Below are 21126 nucleotides of genomic sequence, written 5' to 3' on the forward strand. Positions count from 1 at the left end.
TATTACTTAAGTTATGAAAACCCACAACTATTTATGAACATGTTTCTAGTATACAGACTAATACATGCCAACACAAAATCACAACCCATTTTTTAGGCAATGTTAGTCCAAGTTCCGGCCGTTCCCAAATGCACATTCGTTAGTTCTTCTGAACTGTACAAACAAAAACTTCATTTTCTCAATATATATTAACATTTTATATATATTATTGTTTTGTGTTTAAGTAGGCCTCAGAATGGCTAGGCTGAATGTTTTGAAAGCGTTCGAGCATATTTCTTTAGTCGATGATTGATTGATAAAGATTAAGCTACCCAAAAGGTGGCACGGGCATGAATAGCCCGTAATTTCCAAAGTCGTTTTCCCCCGTTGTTTCAGGAAAACAACGGGGAAAAGAATGCAACTAAGTTCTGACTGCTGTTTAGGAGGAATAAACTCGCTTCTGCGGAAGACATCCAGTGAAGGTACAATTTAGCCTCATTCATCTATGGTAGAGCAGAAGATTTTTTAGAATTAGTTGATAGTTGTTTGCAGACGAGGAGTCACAATAACGTGGCTGAAATATGTTGACACTAGAAAGTGAAGGGACGACGACGTTTCGGTCCATCCTGGACCATTCTCAAGTCGATTGTCCGACTTGACAATCGACTTGAGAATGGTCCAGGACGGACCGAAACGTCGTCGTCCCTTCACTTTCTAGTGTGTGGTCTGGTCAACATATTGATAGTTGCTTCCTTAAAATATTTAAGGAAGAAAATATTTATGAGCAAGTACGGGAAAATAACATTTTAAATTTAGTGCTAACTAAGAGACACAAATAAATAACTTCTAAATAAGGAACACTAATCATAAGGAAACCAGCTTTAACATAATATAGAATATCTGCGTATAGCTGCGGTGAGGTGAGTTGTTCTTGGGACAAGACATCTAGTGCCAGAGATAGGGAAAATGGGTTAAGGGTTTACTCTCTGAGAGCGGGAACAGGAGATATTGTAAACAATATGAATATTATTGTACCTGGGGAAAGGGGAACAAACCCGTTATTTGTTTCAGTGCCAGTGGAAATGTAGTAGGACAAGTTAAGAGAGATAGGCACTAATGCAGAGGTTTAAGACAGCCATCGAATTAATTAGGAGCAATGGTGAGATCCCGATTATATGTGGTATTCTTCCTAGAAGGGGAGTTGGAAATGAATGGTTGTCTTAGGCACTTGGAAACAATTGCTGACTAGACAAATATGGTAAATCAAATGCAATATCATTCAATGATAACTGGGAACACTTCAATGTAAGGACTGATATGTATGCTCGAGATGAGGGTTCATCTATCTAGGGCATTGTTGCTGTTGCCAATTCGTTGTTATCTGTGGTTGGAGGGGTTAGTTTGGGGTTAAAATGTTAGTAGATAGTGGTATGGGAATGGATTTAGGAAAGGAGGCAACAGAAGTATGGGTTGGCAGGAAAAAGGTTTGGATAACAGGATCAGGGATAGAGACGAGCCTCAAAATAACAATACTCTTAAGGTGTATTACACAAATACGAGTTTAAAACAAAATAATGATTTTAATGCTCTTGTCAGCAGAGAAACATTAGATATTATTGTAATAACCGAAACGTGAATGAATGAATAAAATGGGGAACTATTAGCTGAATATCAAATTATTTAACACAGACACATTCAAATGTTGGGCTCACTACAACATGATAATGATTCTGGTGCTTGCTTCAGGCAGGCAGGCAGGCAGGCAGGCAGGCAGGCAGGCAGGCAGGCGGGTGTCGGGTGAGCCTAACCAAACATGGAATACCGAGTGAGAAACCGCCCTTGCGATCGACTAACTTTCACTCATACTTCAATTCATAAACAAATAAAAATAAGTTCAAGATGGCTTACATATGTTTTAAAATAGTATTTTGGTTTAGTTAAAGACAAATTAGAGAAATGCAAGTAGTTAAACAATTTGAAAAGATATCTAGAAATCAGCGAAAATACAAATCGCAAGAAGAGGTATTTTGGCAGAGGGTGTGGCTGGCCTGTGTGGCGTGAGCAGAGGTTGATGTTCTGTGAGAAGTAAAGTACTTCAAGTAGTACTTTACAAACAGTACTTCATTTATATATATATATATATATATATATATATATATATATATATATATATATATATATATATATATATATATATATATATATATATATATATATATATATAACGAGCAACTATGTTGAAGTACTATTTGAATAGTACTTCAAATAGTATTGACTTTTTATTATATTGACTTTTTAATTAACAAAATTAGGTCAATTTTACTGTGGTTAATCCCCGTCCATCCAATAGCATACGAGGAAGAGGTGTCCTGAAACAGCACTGGTGCACTCTGAAAATAACACTAATGTGAGGAGGGTTCGAACCTATCCTATTAGGGTTCAAACCTATTCGAATGGTGGATGTTCCCCACGTACATGTGAGCAACGATTCGCATGTGAGTGTTACGACTCATAGCTTCCATGCTATGAGTAGTAATACTTAATCTCAGTGATTTCAGTCGTCTCCAAAATGGGCCTGGCCCCCATTCCCCTCTAGCATGTGTTGAAGAATCTTATTACTATATAATTTAAAATATGAAATGATTAAAACTATTGGGGGTTAAAATACAACTACTGTAATTGGGACAATATAAGACAAAATACAATATTATACAATTAATAATGGTGCAAGTTAATAAGTCCAGGTTAATTGCAGGACCTATCAGAAAGTACCGCAAGTAAAATACTTAAATCACTCGTTAACAAGTAATTATAAGATATTAAACCACATCCAACTATCCAGACTTATTTCACTTGGTGCCTCAGCACTCCCAAATATTACACGATACACAACAGGAAGTTATGACTATCAGATATCTTAACATGACCCACAAAAGAGGTACAATCTACTACTAAAACGTATCATATACTGGAGCCTTCAATAAACCACCCAGGCACTCTGCGAGCCACACCTTCCCTTGACATACAAGCCAGTACACCAAGTTCAGCCTCATCTATAAGGTCATTGTCATAATATAGCTCCCATTTAGCTCTATCAGTTCTCTTTAATTCTTCCGGAAAGTCAGCCAATTGGTATTGGTATTTTTATGGTATTTTTCTTTTATGGTATATTTCTATGGTATTTTTGAATGTGTTATGTAAAGAAAAACTAGATCACCACAAAAGATGAACCGTCTTTTTCTTAAAAAAAAGAGCCCCCAGAACTATAAGAAACTTAACAAGGATACTCATCTTTGAGTATGAGTATGGGAGCTCATCTTTGCTCTCTTAATAAATGGATCAAAGGACTGGATGAAAGATTTTAGATAAATTCATATATGGGTAAAGGGTTGATGGAAGCAAATTTCGCCCTTACAATATGTAGATACAAAAAACATATTATAAAGAACTAAATTAAATAACTACCGCTTGTTTATAGTGTAGACCGCACCACAGGTTAAAGTTTCTTGGCATTGTACTAGTCCCCGACATTCGTATTCATTATTATTATTTTAAATACAGCAATATTGGGTTCCAGCTTGTATGTTTTCCATTATCCTGGATCTCGTGGCTTCCTCAGAAGGTTACGAATAGTTCCTTTGTTTCAACGGCTTCCTCTGTGTGTTAGTTTTATGTGATTAAATGTTAAAAGTGAAACTCTCTGAAATCAGAACACCTTAAAATTAACTTCGTTCAAAGGTTTGGAAGGTTCCACAGACACGAGGGATTGCATCACTTACGTGGCCAATCGTTGATGAAAGGGTAGAAAAGAGTGCTAAACAGTATGCAAGATGGAGTCCTACCAACCTCGTAGATGCTAACTTCCGATACACATATGGTACCCTCCCCCCTAGCCTCCAAAGGACGGCTACTGTCTGTATTTATTTATCCCTAGGCCCATCACATTGCTTCCTAGAGAAATGGGCTTCCACCAAGATGTTTGCCAGTGATTTACCTATCCGCCAGGAACTCCAGAACATCGGCGGTTTACGCTGAACAAAATTTTCTCGGCTAGGTGCTCTTCGTATGTGTCGTTTAAGCACAGGATTAACCATATGACACCTCCACAGGTTGTCGAGGTGTCTCCGTATCGGCCCAGCCAGAGTGGGCACGTGTATAGGATGGGTATGGTCAGTCTACCCGTGCCGGTGGGTGCCAGATCCCTGCGTCACGCAGGTCCCTTTGAATCTGTCCTTTATGCCTGTAAAGAAGGTCGCTTAAGCGGGAAATTTTGATAACCGTCGCCTCTCATTATTATTGGAATATCATAGCTGATTTCACTATGTCCGAGTCATTCACTGTGAGAATTAGGTGGTATGTGTGTATGTATTCATCTATATATATATATATATATATATATATATATATATATATATATATATATATATATATATATATATATATATATATATATATATATGTCGTACCTAGTAGCCAGAACGCACTTCTCAGCCTGCTATGCAAGGCCCGATTTGCCTAATAAGCCAAGTTTTCATGAATTAATTGTTTTTCGACAACCTAACCTACCTAACCTAACCTAACCTAACTTTTTCGGCTACCTAACCTAACCTAACCTATAAAGATATGTTAGGTTAGGTTAGGTAGGGTTGGTTAGGTTCGGTCCTATATCTACGTTAATTTTAACTCCAATAAATAAAAATTGACCTCATACATAATGGAATGGGTAGCTTTATCATTTCATAAGAAAAAAATTAGAGAAAATATATTAATTCAGGAAAACTTGGCTTATTAGGCAAATCGGGCCTTGCATAGTAGGCTGAGAAGCGCGTTCTGGCTACTAGGTACGACATATATATATATATATATATATATATATATATATGTATATATATATATATATATATATATATATATATATATATATATATATATATATATATATATATATATATATATATATATGTCGTACCTAGTAGCCAGAACGCACTTATATATATATATATATATATATATATATATCCCCCAAAGCTCCTAGTTAACAATTTATTTGTCAACTTTTGCAGTGACATCCAAGAACCATAGTTGTTTTGATATTGTAGCCTCTTTTCCACCATTTTGAGATCTTGTGTGTGTGTATGTGCGCAGGTGAATATGCAAACCCATTCCATCTCCCGGTTAAGTTATGCAATGACCGTTCACTTGTAACGTGCAGTGTGTAAGAGAAGAATGCATCTGAGAGTACTGTGGTCCTCAGCTCGAAAAGGAGATGGTCAGTGTGATCGCTTGCTGCTATTTTTGCTTGGTACTTGCTTGCCAGTTCCCCCGCTCCACTCACCCTCCCCCCTCTCCCCTTCCCCACTTCCCATTTGGTCTCGGGCCTAACTGACCTGGTCCGTTGCTTGCTGGTCTCCTTCAGACGCGCTCCGGTGGGTGCTTGAGACGGTGGTGTTCTGGTGGTAGTGCAGTGAAGCGTGTCGTAAGTTTTCCTTCGGGGAAAGGGAGTTAGTTTCGCTTTTGAAATCCTGTGATTTTTTTTTCTGTAATCCGTTTTTATCAGACTCAGTTATACATAGTTTCTATTCCATTCACCTGGGCTGTAGGAGACTCGAACCGTGGTCCTCACGCTTGTGTGGTCGAAGCCCTATCGACTGGGCTATGAGTAATCTTAATAAGGAAAGTTATACACACTTTCTTCTACATAATAAGCGCCTACAAGTCTTTTTTTTAATCTGAAAACATGAGTATTAGTCTAATGAATTAAAGAGCGTATATTAGAGCATAATACTTGCTTCTAGCATATATTGTTATTAGTCTGTGAGTATGCCTTCGGGTGTACATTGACAGATAGTCAATGTCTGAAGGGTCATTTATAAGTACTCAGTTATGAGTCTGTGACAGTCTGGCGCTGTGAACACATTGCAGATATATTTGCAGTTGATGAGCCTTTGGAAATCTTCAGTATAAATTACATTCAGAAATTCATGTGCTATGGGAAGTCAGAGTATTGAAAGACTTTGCACTCTGTGAGGCAAATTTAAACTAGTAAGAGTAACCCATACGCATCAACAGCACCACTGTCGTCTTCTGAATCATTCTGAGGAAGTTATTCTTACTTTTAGGATGATTCTTGTTGTGGTTCCCTCCCTATACTAGTATGATGACGAAGCCACACAAATAATTTGTAAGCACAGTATAGTTATCCAGACAGGTGATCATGCGAAGTGGGTCATTCTAATAGAGAAAACTGGGCAACTCGTCCTCGTTTTTAATGCATTACAATTTTGACGCTATTTTCAAAATTGAAGTGCTTCAGTAAAACTGAAAGCACCGTATTATTGATGCTTTCAATATTACGGTGCTAATATTGAAAGCACCGTAATGCTTTCTGGTATTAACGAAAATTGGTTGCGATCGGTTGAATTAACACACTTCGAACGCTCCTGGTTAGGGTAAACTACTTCATATTTAACCCTTGTTAAATCCTGAGAACGGGCTGGAACTGAGACACCAATTTTGAGTAACGTACACCAAAATATTGTTCATTAGGTCTCAACCCAATTTTTCCTTTGCTTGCAGGATAACTCGAAAGAACTTTACCATCGAAGTTTAAGACCTACTTCGACAACTTTAGGCACCCACCACCAACATGCCCGGCCACGTGAAGAAGAGCACGGGTCCTGACCCAGACCCCACCGAGTTTTTGTTCATATCTATGGAGATGAAGATGCAGGATGCCACTAAGCCTTACGACGCCAAGAAGTCCTGCTGGGTTCCTGACCCCAAGGAAGGCTTCATTGAAGGCGAAATTCAAGGCACCAAGGGTGACCTTATCACCGTTTATGCCGCTGGTGAGACCAAGAACTGGAAGAAGGATCAAGTGGGACAGGTCAACCCTCCCAAGTACGAGAAATGCGAGGACATGTCCAACTTGACCTACCTGAACGATGCCTCCGTCCTGTACAACTTGAAGTCCCGTTATGTTGCCAGGCTCATCTACACCTACTCCGGTCTCTTCTGTATCGCCATCAACCCCTACAAGCGCTACCCCATCTACACCAACCGCGTGGTCAAGATCTATCAGGGCAAGAGGCGTAATGAAGTGCCTCCCCATCTCTTCGCTATCTCTGACGGCGCCTACATGAACATGATTCAGGGTGAGACATATTTCTGCTAACAACAGTTTAATTAAAGTAGGTTTGAACGTGATTTTCCATGCAATAAAATTTTATCACTGTAACAGACAAGTAAATATATTTAATCTAATGGCTCCTCCTTCTTTACAGATGGTGAAAATCAGTCTATGCTCATCACGTAAGTCTAAATTTCTAATATAGTACACACTATTTGTATGCTTTAATGACATAACTAATGTTCCTGACTTGAGGTCAAATACAGAATTGCAGTTTACTTTTAATAACGATAATTAGCTGTAAACTTACAATTTTCTAAGAGCAATTGTTACAGCTCACGTCAAAGAATATAATGAAAGCTGAAATGTTGTCAAACGTTATTTTACATAGCTTATGAGAGTCGTGACTCCCATTAACTGAACAAAACCGTTCTCCTTCCACAGCGGTGAGTCCGGTGCCGGCAAGACTGAGAACACCAAGAAGGTACTCTCCTACTTCGCCAACGTCGGCGCCACCACCTCCAAGAAGAAGCCTGAAGCAGAGTCCAAGGGGGTGAGAAACGACAATTATTTATCAGTTTTATTATATATATTTTTTAGAAAGTAATTTTCTTTTAACTGTTTAGTTAGGTAACTCAAAGGGTTGAGCTCTGCTCTTTCGGCCGCGTCTCAACTGTCAGTCAATCAACTGTTTCTAACTATTATTTTTTTTTATTTCACAAACACACACACACACACACACACCAGGAAGCAGCCCGTAACAGCTGTCTTACTCTCAGGTACCAATTTACTGCTAGGTAACAGGGGCATCGGGGTGAAAGAAACTCTGCCCATTTTTGTTTCTCACCGGGGCCGGGAATCGAACCCGGGCCACATGATTACGTGCCCAGCGTGCTATCCAAACAGCCACCGGCCCCCCTGGGTGTGTGTGTGTGAATAAATTATCGAAGTGGGTAAAATATACAGTATATAAACGTATGTGTGCAGCCAGAACGCAATACTAAAGCATCTCTCACACTTCAGAACCTGGAGGACCAGATCATCCAGACCAACCCTGTACTGGAAGCCTTCGGTAACGCCAAGACCACCCGTAACGACAACTCTTCCCGCTTCGTAAGTTCCTCTTACTCTGCTATTTTACACGGGGAATGTTCTTACTGATCTATCAACAAATTTAACTTGTGGCGTTTAATATTTTTATGCTCCTTGATTATTGATGGACTCTGTTCTCCACACAGGGTAAGTTCATCCGTATCCACTTCCAACCTAACGGCAAGCTGGCCGGTGCTGACATTGAGGTCTACCTGCTGGAGAAGGCTCGCGTCATCTCCCAGCAGCCTCTTGAGCGCTCCTACCATATCTTCTACGAGATGATGTCCGACCAAGTCAAGGAAATTAAACGTAAGTGTTTTTGCATAATCACAATTATCTATATGTTTATGATCAATATTAATACCCTGAACCTATACATTTTAATTATTAAAGATTAATATATATATTTCGTGCAGAGGTGAGCGTTAAAACTCTTTTAGATCAAGTTGCAAAAATATCTAAAGCCTTTAAAGGTACCGGACATATTCATTCTGTTTTAAGTCTTTGCTCGTAAAATTCGCCCAATCAATACACGTTCAGTACGTCCATGGCACTGTATGCCTAGCAGTGACGTCATATTTAAGATTACACTTAAAATTATATTTTGACAAATCATACTTTATATGATGTGTCAAACTCATAATTGTTTATGCTAGAGTTAGATTAGCAGTAACACCTTGCTGAAAATGAAATATTTATTTCTTTGGAATAAATAATTATGAATAAAGCCTGGATGCCAACGCATTTTAACATTATTTAAAGACGGTATACCTTGGGTGAGCTGGCGGCGAAGTGTTGACAACGATATAATGACAAGTTGAAAATAGACTGTATTGTAGCTAACGTTTTTACTCTAGGGTTTGGAAAGGTTTCATCAAACGTTATTGTAGGCAACGTTTGGATAGTCGAGACTTCAAAAACGTTAGCGTCAATCGTCTACTAACGTCATTGCCAATAAAATCTTCTCTTAGCTTGATGTGTCTCTTCAAGATATACATCACTCAACAAACCTTAGGTCCCAGCGCTGGACCACCCGCCCAGTTTATGTCATAATAATAACAATACTTTCTTGAAGCATCATTCACGCCTTGCTAATACGAAAATTATCATATTTCCAAATTTCTATATTATATCCCTTCTCATTCCTCAAAAACAATAGAGACAAAAATGTTTAATCTGATTACTTTCATATTTTATCATTTAAATAAATGTTTTCTAACTTACAGCAATATGGGAACAACATTACTTTCTCCTCCGCTGATGAAGCAGAGAAAACTTCTGTTAAGTGAGTTGTGTTGTTGCGTAGGGAAGCTCCTCTTATGGATTGGTTTGAATATCGAGGAATTCTAAGACGATTAATCGATATTCTGTCCCCTTTTGTTTTATGTATTCAGTTTTAAAACTCGTTGAAAGTCCAAACCTGAGAGAATAATCAGCCGGACTTTTTATATTTACATTTAAAAACAACTTCGATTGGATCTTTCAATATAGCGGTTTGACTAAATTTTTACAATGGCCACTTCTAATCATAATGTGCAATGCTAACACGGAAGATAGCACACAATCATTAATTATTTGCCACAATATTTGTTTCACAGAGATCGAAATCCCAAGATTGCGAGAGAAAATGCATTTGTTCATCTTTATAAATCATCACTAACCTTCTTCTTCCTCTCCTCAGCCATGTGTAGTCTTAGTGACGACATCTACGACTACCACTACGTGTCTCAGGGCAAGGTCACCGTCCCCTCCATTGATGACGGCGAAGACATGCAGTTCTGTCACGTGAGTGTTATTACTGGGCGTAGGAGTGTAGTCCGAGACATTAATGAGTGTAACCCATGGGTGTAGGAATGTAAGCCATCAGTGAGTGCAGGAATGTAAGCCATCAATGGGTGTAGGATTCTAAGCCAAGCCATCAATAGGTGTAAGATTTATGACAAATCAATAATGGCTGTAGGAGTTAAACCTCAGCACCTAACATTCTCTTCATTAATATGTAGCATGAGTATTTATTTAAAGAAACAGATAATATCATGCAATTTTGTATTTAAAAAGTTCAGTCTTCCTTTATACCCTGTCAGGTATTCTCTTATGGGATATTTACTCTGCTCCAATTGGATGTTTTACATTGGAAAACATTACAATGTAATGTTTTACATTGAAACAAGAATTAAATAATTATGATTATTTTGTTTATCTGTACGCATATAAGCTCTCTAAAAACTATATTACCAATTATATGATGTCAAAGGAGATCTTTCACGCAACATTTCTATTTCCAGGACGCTTTTGATATCCTTGGCTTCAACAAGACAGAAATTGAGAATGTTTACAAGATCACGGCTGCCGTCATGCACATGGGTGAGATGAAGTTCAAGCAGAGGGGTCGCGAGGAGCAGGCTGAACCCGACGGCACTGAGGTAATCCTCCAGTCTGTTATACTGGTGTTTAGTGGTGTATGAACCAAAACATCAAATGATCCATAAAACATTCATTTGTGGATCCTTTTCTTACTATTATCTTCATTCTGATATGTTAGGTTGGTGACATTGTTGCTGGCGTACTTGGTGTTGAAGGCGCCGACCTGTACAGGAACATTACCAAGCCTAAGATCAAGGTCGGAGCTGAGTTCGTGTCCAAGGGCATGAACGTGGATCAGTGTTACTACTCCGTCGGTGCCCTGGCCAAGGGTCTGTTCGATCGCCTGTTCAAGTACCTTGTAACCAAGTGTAACGTTACTCTTGAGACTGGCATGAAGCGAGCTATGTTCATCGGTGTCCTCGATATTGCTGGCTTCGAGATCTTCGACGTGAGTAACTTTGACAACACATCGTTCACTCTTCAGTATGATATGGTCCATGGATTATATATATTTAATAATGCTAGTTTCAATTAAACATATACGAAACAAATTAAATTCATCTTAGGAGAAAATCAATTCACAATCAATATAATAATTTAGCTTATACTCCATCATAGTATTTATTAGGATACAAATATGTATCTGTGTATTAAACATGCATACAATAAAAATATGCTTTGACAGCACTTACGATTTCTGAATTTGATATGAACATTTGCCCCAAACAGTACAACGGCTTCGAGCAGATCTGTATCAACTTCTGTAACGAGAAGCTGCAGCAGTTCTTCAACCATCACATGTTTGTGCTGGAACAGGAGGAGTACAAGAAGGAAGGTATCAACTGGGTCTTCGTCGACTTCGGTATGGATCTTATGGCTTGCATCGAGCTCTTCGAGAAGGTATTTTACTTTCTTATTCAGATGTCTTCACATTGAGAACATTCGAACATTATCTTGTAGGCTTTTTCTAGCATGTGATTTTATGGTATATGACTTAAACACTATTCAAGCTAATTGATTACAATAGTAAACATGTAGATACAATATTTAAACAATAATAATTAAAGTGCGTCTACTGGAAAATAGTTAATTTTAATTATAATCATTATATAAAGCCACGTTTATAAATATATATATTTAAGTGTTTTCAATCATTATCGATTTTTCGTTCTGGATATATATATGACAATGACTATAAATTATAATTTGTATTTGTCTGCATATTTAAAATATTAAACAAGACAACTTAATATTAAATATACTGGCACTCAAGAAATTTCATCTGAAATTTGCACTGAATATACTAATCATATGCTTTTTGTTTGCAAAATGTTTTCCATAAATAATATCCTGCTTTTTAATCTGACTCGAAGTGGTTCTGTCACAATAATCACTAGTAATTAATATTTTCGTAACAAAATTCTGTTTTTTTTTTAGTTTCGCCATAATAAATATTCACATTAATGAACTTTACAGTTATATCACTGTCATTATCCGTATTTATTATCCAGTAACTGCCATGTGAAAAAAAGAAAGTTCCCAGTTCCATTGTCTTCGCGATTTCAAAAGTACCTCTGAAGGAGTAACGAATATATTAATGTTCTACAGAAAATGGGTCTGCTCTCCATCCTAGAGGAAGAGTCTATGTTCCCCAAGGCTACCGACAAGTCCTTCCAGGAGAAGTTGAACGCCAACCATCTAGGCAAGTCTCCCGTGTTCATCAAGCCCAAGCCACCCAAGGCAGGAGCAGTCGAGGGCCACTTCGCCATTGTTCACTATGCCGGTACTGTCACTTACAACCTGAGTGGCTGGCTGGAGAAGAACAAGGATCCCCTCAACGACACCGTCGTCGACCAGCTCAAGAAGTCTCGCAATGAAGTCATTGTCTTGCTTTTCGCTGACCATCCCGGGCAGTCGGGCCCAGCTGACTCTGGCAAAGGTGGTAGGTATTCATTGAATTTTATGTATTCAATATTATATATCTTCCGCTTTTCTCTCGAGCGCATTATTAACAATGTTTCCTCAGTAACTTTTAATATTATTTGCAAACTGTCGTTTATATAAACAAACTGAAACTTTATTATATAAATTACTATGCCTTACTATGTAAGTGTAAGTAACAATTATTTTCTTTCTTTTCAGAGTCCTAACTTCGCCTGGTGACTTGACGGTAGACACTTATCTTCACAAAATGTTTTGTTTTATAAACAGGACTTTAGACATCTTTACTTAAATCTCGGTTATCATCTGACTTGTATGAAACTTGTTTACCAACGCTAGTAGCTCTAAGGCTTTGGGTAATTAATTGTTGAAGCGAAATACGGGTTCAGAAAACAAATGATTGTTGAAGCGAAATACGGGTTCAGAAAACAAATGATTGTTGAAGCGAAATACGGGTTCAGAAAACAAATGATTGTTGAAGCGAAATACGGGTTCAGAAAACAAATGATTGTTGAAGCGAAATACGGGTTCAGAAAACAAATGATTGTTGAAGCGAAATACGGGTTCAGAAAACAAATGATTGTTGAAGCGAAATACGGGTTCTGAAAACAAATGATTGTTGAAGCGAAATACGGGTTCTGAAAACAAAGGAGTATTATAAGTAATGTTATGATGATAGTTCAAGTTAGCAAAAATATATTATATTTAGTCTATATATAATATAGTATATAGTATACAAATATAGTATATAGTAACTCAGAAATAAACATGTTATTTCTCAGGTGGCCGCGGCGCAAAATCTGGTTCCTTCAAGACTGTCTCTTCTGCCTACAGGGTACGTTTGGCTTGCCTTCTCTATTGTACCAATTTTCCAGCGAACTTTATTCAGTAGACATTATATTATCAGGGCTGTACGCTGACGTATTAAATTTTTACATACTTAATTAATCTTTAAATAAAAACAATGTAGATAACGGAACTTTAGTGTAATTCAAGATATATAATAACATTTTCGTTGATATCCTTAAATAAAGTGATTATTATAATTATTAAGTATGAATATTTTTAACAGCGCACAGTCAGCCTATTAAGTACAATTACTTAATTAATAATTACTTTTCATCAGAGGTAAGTCAGAAAACGAAATATCTAGCCAACATCTGTATGTGGCCTCACATGTATTTTACAGCATATGCTTGACAATTTTCTATCTTATTGATACTAGGTATGACATTAATACCAACACTAAATTCTTGTTTTGCTAGTATTATCCTTGGAACACATTTCGCTAAGCGTCGTGACGATTTCTCCCACAGGAGCAGCTCAACAACCTGATGAAGACCCTTAACTCTACTCACCCCCACTTCATCCGATGCATCGTCCCCAACGAGACCAAGTCCCCGGGTAGGTAGCCTCATATAAACACAGTATTGTCCCCAACGAAACCAAGTCCCCGGGTAGGTAGCCTCATATAAACACAGTATCGTCCCCAACGAGACCAAGTCCCCGGGTAGGTAGCCTCATATAAACACAGTATCGTCCCCAACGAGACCAAGTCCCCGGGTAGGTAGCCTCATATAAACACAGTATCGTCCCCAACGAGACCAAGTCCCCAGGTAGGTAGCCTCATATAAACACAGTATCGTCCCCAACGAGACCAAGTCCCCGGGTAGGTAGCCTCATATAAACACAGTATCGTCCCCAACGAGACCAAGTCCCCGGGTAGGTAGCCTCATATAAACACAGTATCGTCCCCAACGAGATACATCCTGGGTGAGTGAACAGGCATCAGTGAGGAGTCTCTAGCTAACTCTAGAAACATATTCATAAATTTCGTGCGTGAATTTATCGGGAACTTAGAATTAATGAATGCCTTTCCATATTCAAGTACTGTAATGGAAATAATCATTATCCAGTGTACACTGTAAGACAAAGTTACCTAGCCATTGCTCAGCTAAATTCATGCAATAACACAAAGGGGAAAACTGTTTGTGTTGAAAGAGATTCAAACTTAAGTGCAAAAGAGTGTATTTGTATTTTCTTGAATCCTAGTAATTTTGCTCTTAATCAAATGACTTCCCGTACAGAGATTCACAATTTCTTAAAATACATTTGTTTTTAATACTATTCCAATATAGGCCTGGTCAAAAGCACTGCCTATATAACGAAAACATAAATTTATTGAAATTTAAAGACCCAACACCTCTCTACATCTTTAATTGTTGTGAGGAACATTCTATCATGTTTAAGACTGTAAACACTTCTTCCTTCAGGTGTGACTGAGGCCGGCCTCATCATGCATCAGCTCACCTGTAACGGTGTGCTTGAGGGCATCCGTATCTGTCGTAAGGGCTTCCCCAACAGGATGATGTACCCTGACTTCAAGCATCGGTAACGATTATACGGTTTCCCGGAATTTGCCTCAAATATATATAATTAAATATGAAATCTCAGGGATAAATATGATTTCTATTAGCTTGATACTAGATCTTTCACAGACTTCATTTATTTATTTATTTATATACAAGAAGTTACATTGGGGGTTAACAGAGAATATAGAAAATAAGTTGAATTAACATTCTTGTAAAGCCACTAGTACGCATAGCGTTTTGGGCAAGATTGCCCGATTCATTGCTTTCCTATTCTAATAATAGCATAGTTATATACATTTTTCACTATATTTTTCACTATATTTTGAAAGTATCTGAAGGTATCATGACTGTTACTAACATTAAAGTAATTCTTTAAACAAAATTCAGATAGAGATACTAAACAAAGGGAATACAAAAATATGATTTCAGTATCCAGTCGTATAAGCTGATCATGTCAACGACATTTTAAGAAGAGTAGGCTTACTATCTAACTTCTAATAAAGTTGAATCACTAACTTTGCAATTTATATTATCAGCAGTGGCCTTTTTTTTATTAACCATCATGTATATTGGGAGATAATTGATCCTAAAAGGATTCAAATAATCAACTTCTTCCACAGCTACAAGATTCTGGCCTCCAAGGAGATGGCTAGTATCGAGGATAATAAAAAGGCCGCTGAGGTGTGCTTCAATAAGTCTGGATTAGACCCAGAGCTCTACCGTCTGGGTAACACTAAGGTAATTCATAGAATTAGTTTTTATTTCCCTGTTGTATTCTAGCATTGAAAAATCTTGTGATTTCATATTTTAGCAAAGTTCTTAAGACCCTCATGTAAAGCAAGACCCCTGTCACAGTATTCACAGTTACGCCGAATTTGACATTGGTACTTTCTGTTTTCTTTATCTTTACGTCATTTTGAAAGATTACTGAAACTAATGCGGCTTCTTAAACTCAAAATCAAGTTAATTGACTTTATGTGTTTACGTGCGATCGACAGTCGCTTACCACTTACTCAATTTACATAAACACCAATACGAGCGTAAATTTTAACAATAAAAGACGTTTCGTCTACCTACAGGTGTTCTTCCGGGCTGGTGTCCTGGGTACCCTTGAAGAGATCCGAGACTCCCATCTGGGTAAGATCATAACCTGGCTGCAGTCATGGATCCGTGGATTCACCGGCAGGAAGGAGTATGGAAGACTTCAGGAGCAGCGCGTAGCCCTCGTAGTTGTTCAACGCCAGTTGAGGAACTTCGTCTCAATGCAATCTTGGGTTTGGTTCAATCTCTGGCAGAAAGTCAAGCCTCTTCTTCACGTCACTCGTCCTGAGGATATAATTAGAGGTCTCAGGGAGAGGGCCGGTAAAGCTCAAGAAAATTTGGATAATGAACTGAAAACACGCCAAGATCTTGAAGCTGCAAATGCTGCTCTTCAAGAAGAAAAGAATAACCTCTTGGCTACACTTGAATCTTCTAAAGGCAGTATGTCCGAGTATCTTGAGCAAAGCGCCAAGTTGCAGAGTCAGAAAGCCGAACTCGAGGCTCAACTCAATGTAAGTTTCATGAAAGTTAAAACTAGGTTACAGCTTATAGAACATTGTTTAGTATTTATTATTAAAATAATGCCTAGCATTAGGGAGACCTGCGGCGGTCTGGGTTCCAAACTTGAGGGGTTATATAACTTAAGTGATATATATTATAAATATATTAAAGATGACTGAATTTAATTTTATTTATTTATTAAAGAAAAACTTTTATAATAACATTTATAGAGCAATACAAAATAATTTATGATGCACGCACGCAAACACACACACACACGCGAGCGTACAAGTCTATATATATATTTTAACTATTTTATTTTATGTCTTAATTTTTATATAGGATATCACCACCCGCCTACAAAAAGAGGAAGAAGCCCGTACAGCCCTTGGCCAGGATAAGAAAAAGACTGAACAAGAGGTGCACGCTTTAAGGAGAGATTTCGAAGACCTGGAACTAAACATCCAAAAGCTGGAGCAAGAAAAGGCTGGTAAGGACCACCAGATCCACAACCTTAATGAGGAAATTGCCCATCAAGAGGAACTCATCAATAAGGTCAACAAAGAAAAGAAACAGCTGCAAGAATACAACCAGAAAACCGCAGAAGACCTCCAGGGCGTCGAGGACAAATGCAACCACTTCAACAAAATGAAGACGAAGCTCGAGCAGACTCTCGATGAGCTCGAGGACTCCATCGATCGCGAGAAGAAGCTGCGCGCTGAGGTTGAAAAATCAAAGAGGAAGGTTGAAGGTGATCTTAAGCTGGCCCAAGAGACCGTTGGGGACCTAGAGCGTAATCACAGAGAAGTCGAGAACACTATCCAGCGTAAAGATAAGGAGATCTCTACTCTTGCCAACAAAGTGGAGGAAGAACAAGGTCATGTCTCTAAGATCCAGAGGTCTATTAAAGAGCTACAATCACGCATCGAAGAGCTAGAACAAGAGGTTGAGCACGAGCGCCAGGCCCGAGCAAAGGCTGAGAAAACCAAGTCTAGCTTGGCACGAGAGCTGAGTGAGATCGGCGATCGCCTGGACGAGGCTGGTGGCGCCACCGCTGCCCAGGTGGAACTGAACAAGAAGCGAGATGCTGAGCTAGGCAAGCTCCGCCGCGACATCGAGGAGACGACCATCCAGCATGAATCTGCTCTTAATCTTCTTCGCAAGAAGCATAATGATTCCGTGGCTGAAATATCAGAGCAGATCGACCACCTCAACAAAAGCAAAATCAAGTAAGTACTCTTAAGCACGAGCACTCGTGTATGCACACACACTAACCACTTCTGCAATGTAACAATTAGTCGTGCCTCTAAACTAAAAATTTTGCAGCACCTCTTACATCTCGCACGTCTATTATTCATATATACTATTATAAGCGCTTCTTATTTTTCCCCCTACAGAACTGAAAAGGAGAAGGATGCTTTGAAACGCATTGCTGATGAAGCAAAGTCGGCAATGGATAGCCTTACTCGGGATAAGGTAAGATCTAGTAGCAGTTTTGATATCTCCTCTTAATTCAATACCAACCGGATGTTTTGACTTTATTCTGCATACTATTTACACGTTTCCTTATACGTCCTAAGATTGTATACAATTATTCTGAATGCATTTTTTGGGCAAAATTTGTACAATTTTAGCAGCAAGTTAGCAGTTACAACAGTAAAGTTCATGTGCATTCATTTGTAACTTATGAAATAAATTTTCCCCATATGAAGAGAAAGGTTTTGAAATTTAGTTAACATAAAATTAGATTTATATATTCTAGGCGTTTTTTGAAGTTTTACTTGTATTATTTATTGGCCTTGTTTGGTTCGTAACTATGCGACGAGAAACACAATGTCAATTTTTAATATCCAATTTTTCCCAGGCTACTGCTGAAAAGGCAAACAAGCAAATTCAACAACAGATCAGCGAAGCTCTCGGCAGACTCGAGGAAGCCAATCGAACTTTGAATGACTTCGATGTTACAAAGAAGAAGCTTGCAGTTGAGAATGCTGAACTTTTGCGACAGCTGGAAGAAACCGATAACCAAATATCTCTTTTGTCTAAGCTGAAGGTGTCTCTTAGTGCTCAACTTGACGACGCTAGGAAGTATGCTGAGGAAGAGAGCAAGGTAAGGAAGGTTTCAACGCACGAATTTAAATATTACATTTAATTTAAAATTTATACTGTTTACATACATCAAACATTTATCATATCTGGCATTTATAAAACGAATTTTTGTCGTCTCAGGAACGTGCAACTATTCTTGGAAAGTATCGTAACTTGGAACACGATATTGATGGACTTCGCGAACAGCTAGATGAAGAGTCTGAGGGTAAAGCTGATAGCCTCCGCCAATTGTCCAAGGCCAGCGCTGAGGCTCAACTGTGGCGTTCCAAGTATGAAACTGAGGGAGTTGCTCGTGCTGAAGAACTTGAGGCTGCTCGCCTGAAGCTTGCTGCCCGCCTTGAGGAAGCAGAAAACCAGATAGAACAGCTGAACCTTAAAAATATTAACCTTGACAAAGCAAGACAGCGCATTCTCGCTGAACTCGATGAAGTACAGATTTCAGCTGAACGTGCTCAAAACTTGGCCATTTCCGCTGAAAAGAAGCAAAAGAACTTTGACAGAGTCATTGCTGAATGGAAGATAAAGGTTGATGACTTTGCTGTTGAACTGGATTCGTCACAAAAGGAGTGCCGCAACTATTCTTCAGAGCTTTTCCGTGTAAAGGCTGCATATGAAGAAAATCTAGGAACACTTGATTCCGTCCGCCGTGAAAACAAAACCCTTGCTGACGAAATCAAGGATCTGATGGATCAGATTAGCGAGAGTGGACGGTCTTACCATGAACTAGAGAAGAGCAGCAAGCGCCTTGAAATTGAAAAAGAAGAGCTTCAAGCTGCCCTTGAGGAGGCTGAGGCCGCTCTTGAACAGGAAGAGAATAAGGTGCTCCGTAGTCAGCTCGAGCTCAGCCAAGTTAAACAAGAAATCGACAAACGTATCCAGGAGAAAGAGGAGGAATTCGACAATATTCGGTAAGAATTTAACTTTATTTTAAATGTATTAATACTGATTACACTTATTATATCTGTATTATTATTATTATTATTATTATTATTATTATTATTATTATTATTATTATTATTATTATTGTTATCACATGCAGTTTATATTGGAAATAAACTTACTTACCTAGTGATACACTATTTCAGAAAAGTCCATCAACGTGCCATAGAAACCATGCAGTCTTCTCTTGAGGCCGAAGCCAAGGGCAAGGCTGAAGCTCTTCGTCAGAAGAAGAAGCTAGAGTCTGATATTAGCGAACTCGAGGTAGCACTGGACCATTCCAGTAAGAACAACTCTGACCTCCAAAAGTACATCAAGAAGCTTCAGACCGAAACGAAGGACCTGCAGCTCCGTGCTGAGGAGGAACAACGTCTTGCTTCCGAGTACCGTGAACAGTATAGCGCCGCTGATCGCCGAGCCAAGGGTCTGAATGGTGAGCTGGAGGAGTCCCGCACTCTTCTCGAGCAGTCTGACCGAGGTCGTCGCCAGGCAGAATCCGAGCTCAGTGACGCTAATGAACAACTGGGCAGTGCAGCGGGTCAAAATAATTCTCTAGCTATTTCCAAGAGGAAGTTGGAGGGTGAATTGGCAACACTTCATGTAAGTTATATTTACCGAATGAAACATTTTTATTATTAGTTATTTATTTGTGTAAATGTAAATAAACAATTGTAATATCTCCAGTAACATATCTACAAAATATTTCTGATAACTTAACATTTTTCTTACCTGTTTCAGTCTGATATTGACGAGATGCTGAACGAGGCCAGGAACTCTGAGGATAAGGCCAAGAAGGCCATGGTTGACGCCGCCCGCCTCGCTGATGAACTCCGAGCCGAACAGGAACACGCCCAGACCCAGGAGAAGCTTCGTAAGGGCTTGGATCTTGCCATTAAGGATCTTCAAGTTCGCCTTGAGGAAAGTGAGGGCAACGCCACTAAGACTGGCAGGAAGACTTTGAGCAAGCTCGAAAGCCGTCTTCGTGAGTTGGAAGGCCAGCTGGATGATGAATCCCGCCGTCACGCTGATGCCCAGAAGAACCTGAGGAAGTGTGAGAGGCGCATCAAGGAGCTCACCTTCCAGTCCGAGGAGGACAAGAAGAACCACGAGAGGATGCAGGACCTCGTGGACAAGCTGCAACAGAAGATCAAGACCTACAAGCGCCAGATCGAGGAGGCCGAGGAGATCGCCGCCCTGAACTTGGCCAAGTTCCGCAAGACCCAACAAGAACTGGAGCAAGTCACAGGCAGTGCATAAATACTTCGCCGTCATTAAAACCAAAATATATGGGCCTTAATTACATTGTACTTAAATCGTTATATTTGTAACTAATAGCCATATAAACAAATCAGTTTTACAGCTTTAATCTTTAATTTATCAATGACTGTTTAACTGTAAACTGATAATCTCCTAGAAAATCTGGGAGTAATGAGGCCATTGTATACAGGCACAGAGAAGCATTATTTTATATCTAAGTAACTTGAGTTATGTTTTTAGTAAAAATAAATGCTCACAATTTAACTATAACTCTTGTACACTTTACATAATTAAAGAAGTTCAATATACAAAAATAACGAAAATGATTGTTTTATTTAAGTGACAACATAACATATTTTGAGAATACGTGGGGTCCTATATTGCAGAAGACAGCGCAATTGG

At 38.8% G+C, this 21126-nt stretch overlaps 1 protein-coding gene across 2 annotated transcripts; it reads left to right on the forward strand.

Annotated features, from left to right (window-relative positions):
• Positions 1-5299: 5299 nt before the first annotated feature.
• On the forward strand, positions 5300-21047 carry LOC123745566 (myosin heavy chain, muscle). Of its 2 annotated transcripts, none has more exons than XM_069312060.1 (22): positions 5300-5455; positions 6556-7133; positions 7263-7290; positions 7553-7661; positions 8132-8221; positions 8347-8509; positions 9882-9985; positions 10486-10623; positions 10743-11012; positions 11294-11464; positions 12173-12503; positions 13288-13340; positions 13822-13909; positions 14779-14896; positions 15498-15615; positions 15957-16430; positions 16762-17648; positions 17817-17895; positions 18284-18529; positions 18649-19436; positions 19614-20067; positions 20206-21047. In XM_069312060.1, exons 2-22 carry the CDS (start codon positions 6626-6628, stop codon positions 20722-20724), a joined length of 5736 nt encoding a protein of 1911 aa, XP_069168161.1. In that variant the 5' UTR covers positions 5300-5455; positions 6556-6625; the 3' UTR covers positions 20725-21047. The 2 variants fall into 2 exon arrangements, with proteins under 2 accessions (XP_069168161.1, XP_069168162.1); XM_069312061.1 differs by having other exon boundaries at positions 5387-5405.
• Positions 21048-21126: the final 79 nt, after the last annotated feature.

Source organism: Procambarus clarkii, chromosome 71, assembly GCF_040958095.1.
Source record: "Procambarus clarkii isolate CNS0578487 chromosome 71, FALCON_Pclarkii_2.0, whole genome shotgun sequence".
NCBI lineage: Eukaryota > Metazoa > Arthropoda > Malacostraca > Decapoda > Cambaridae > Procambarus > Procambarus clarkii.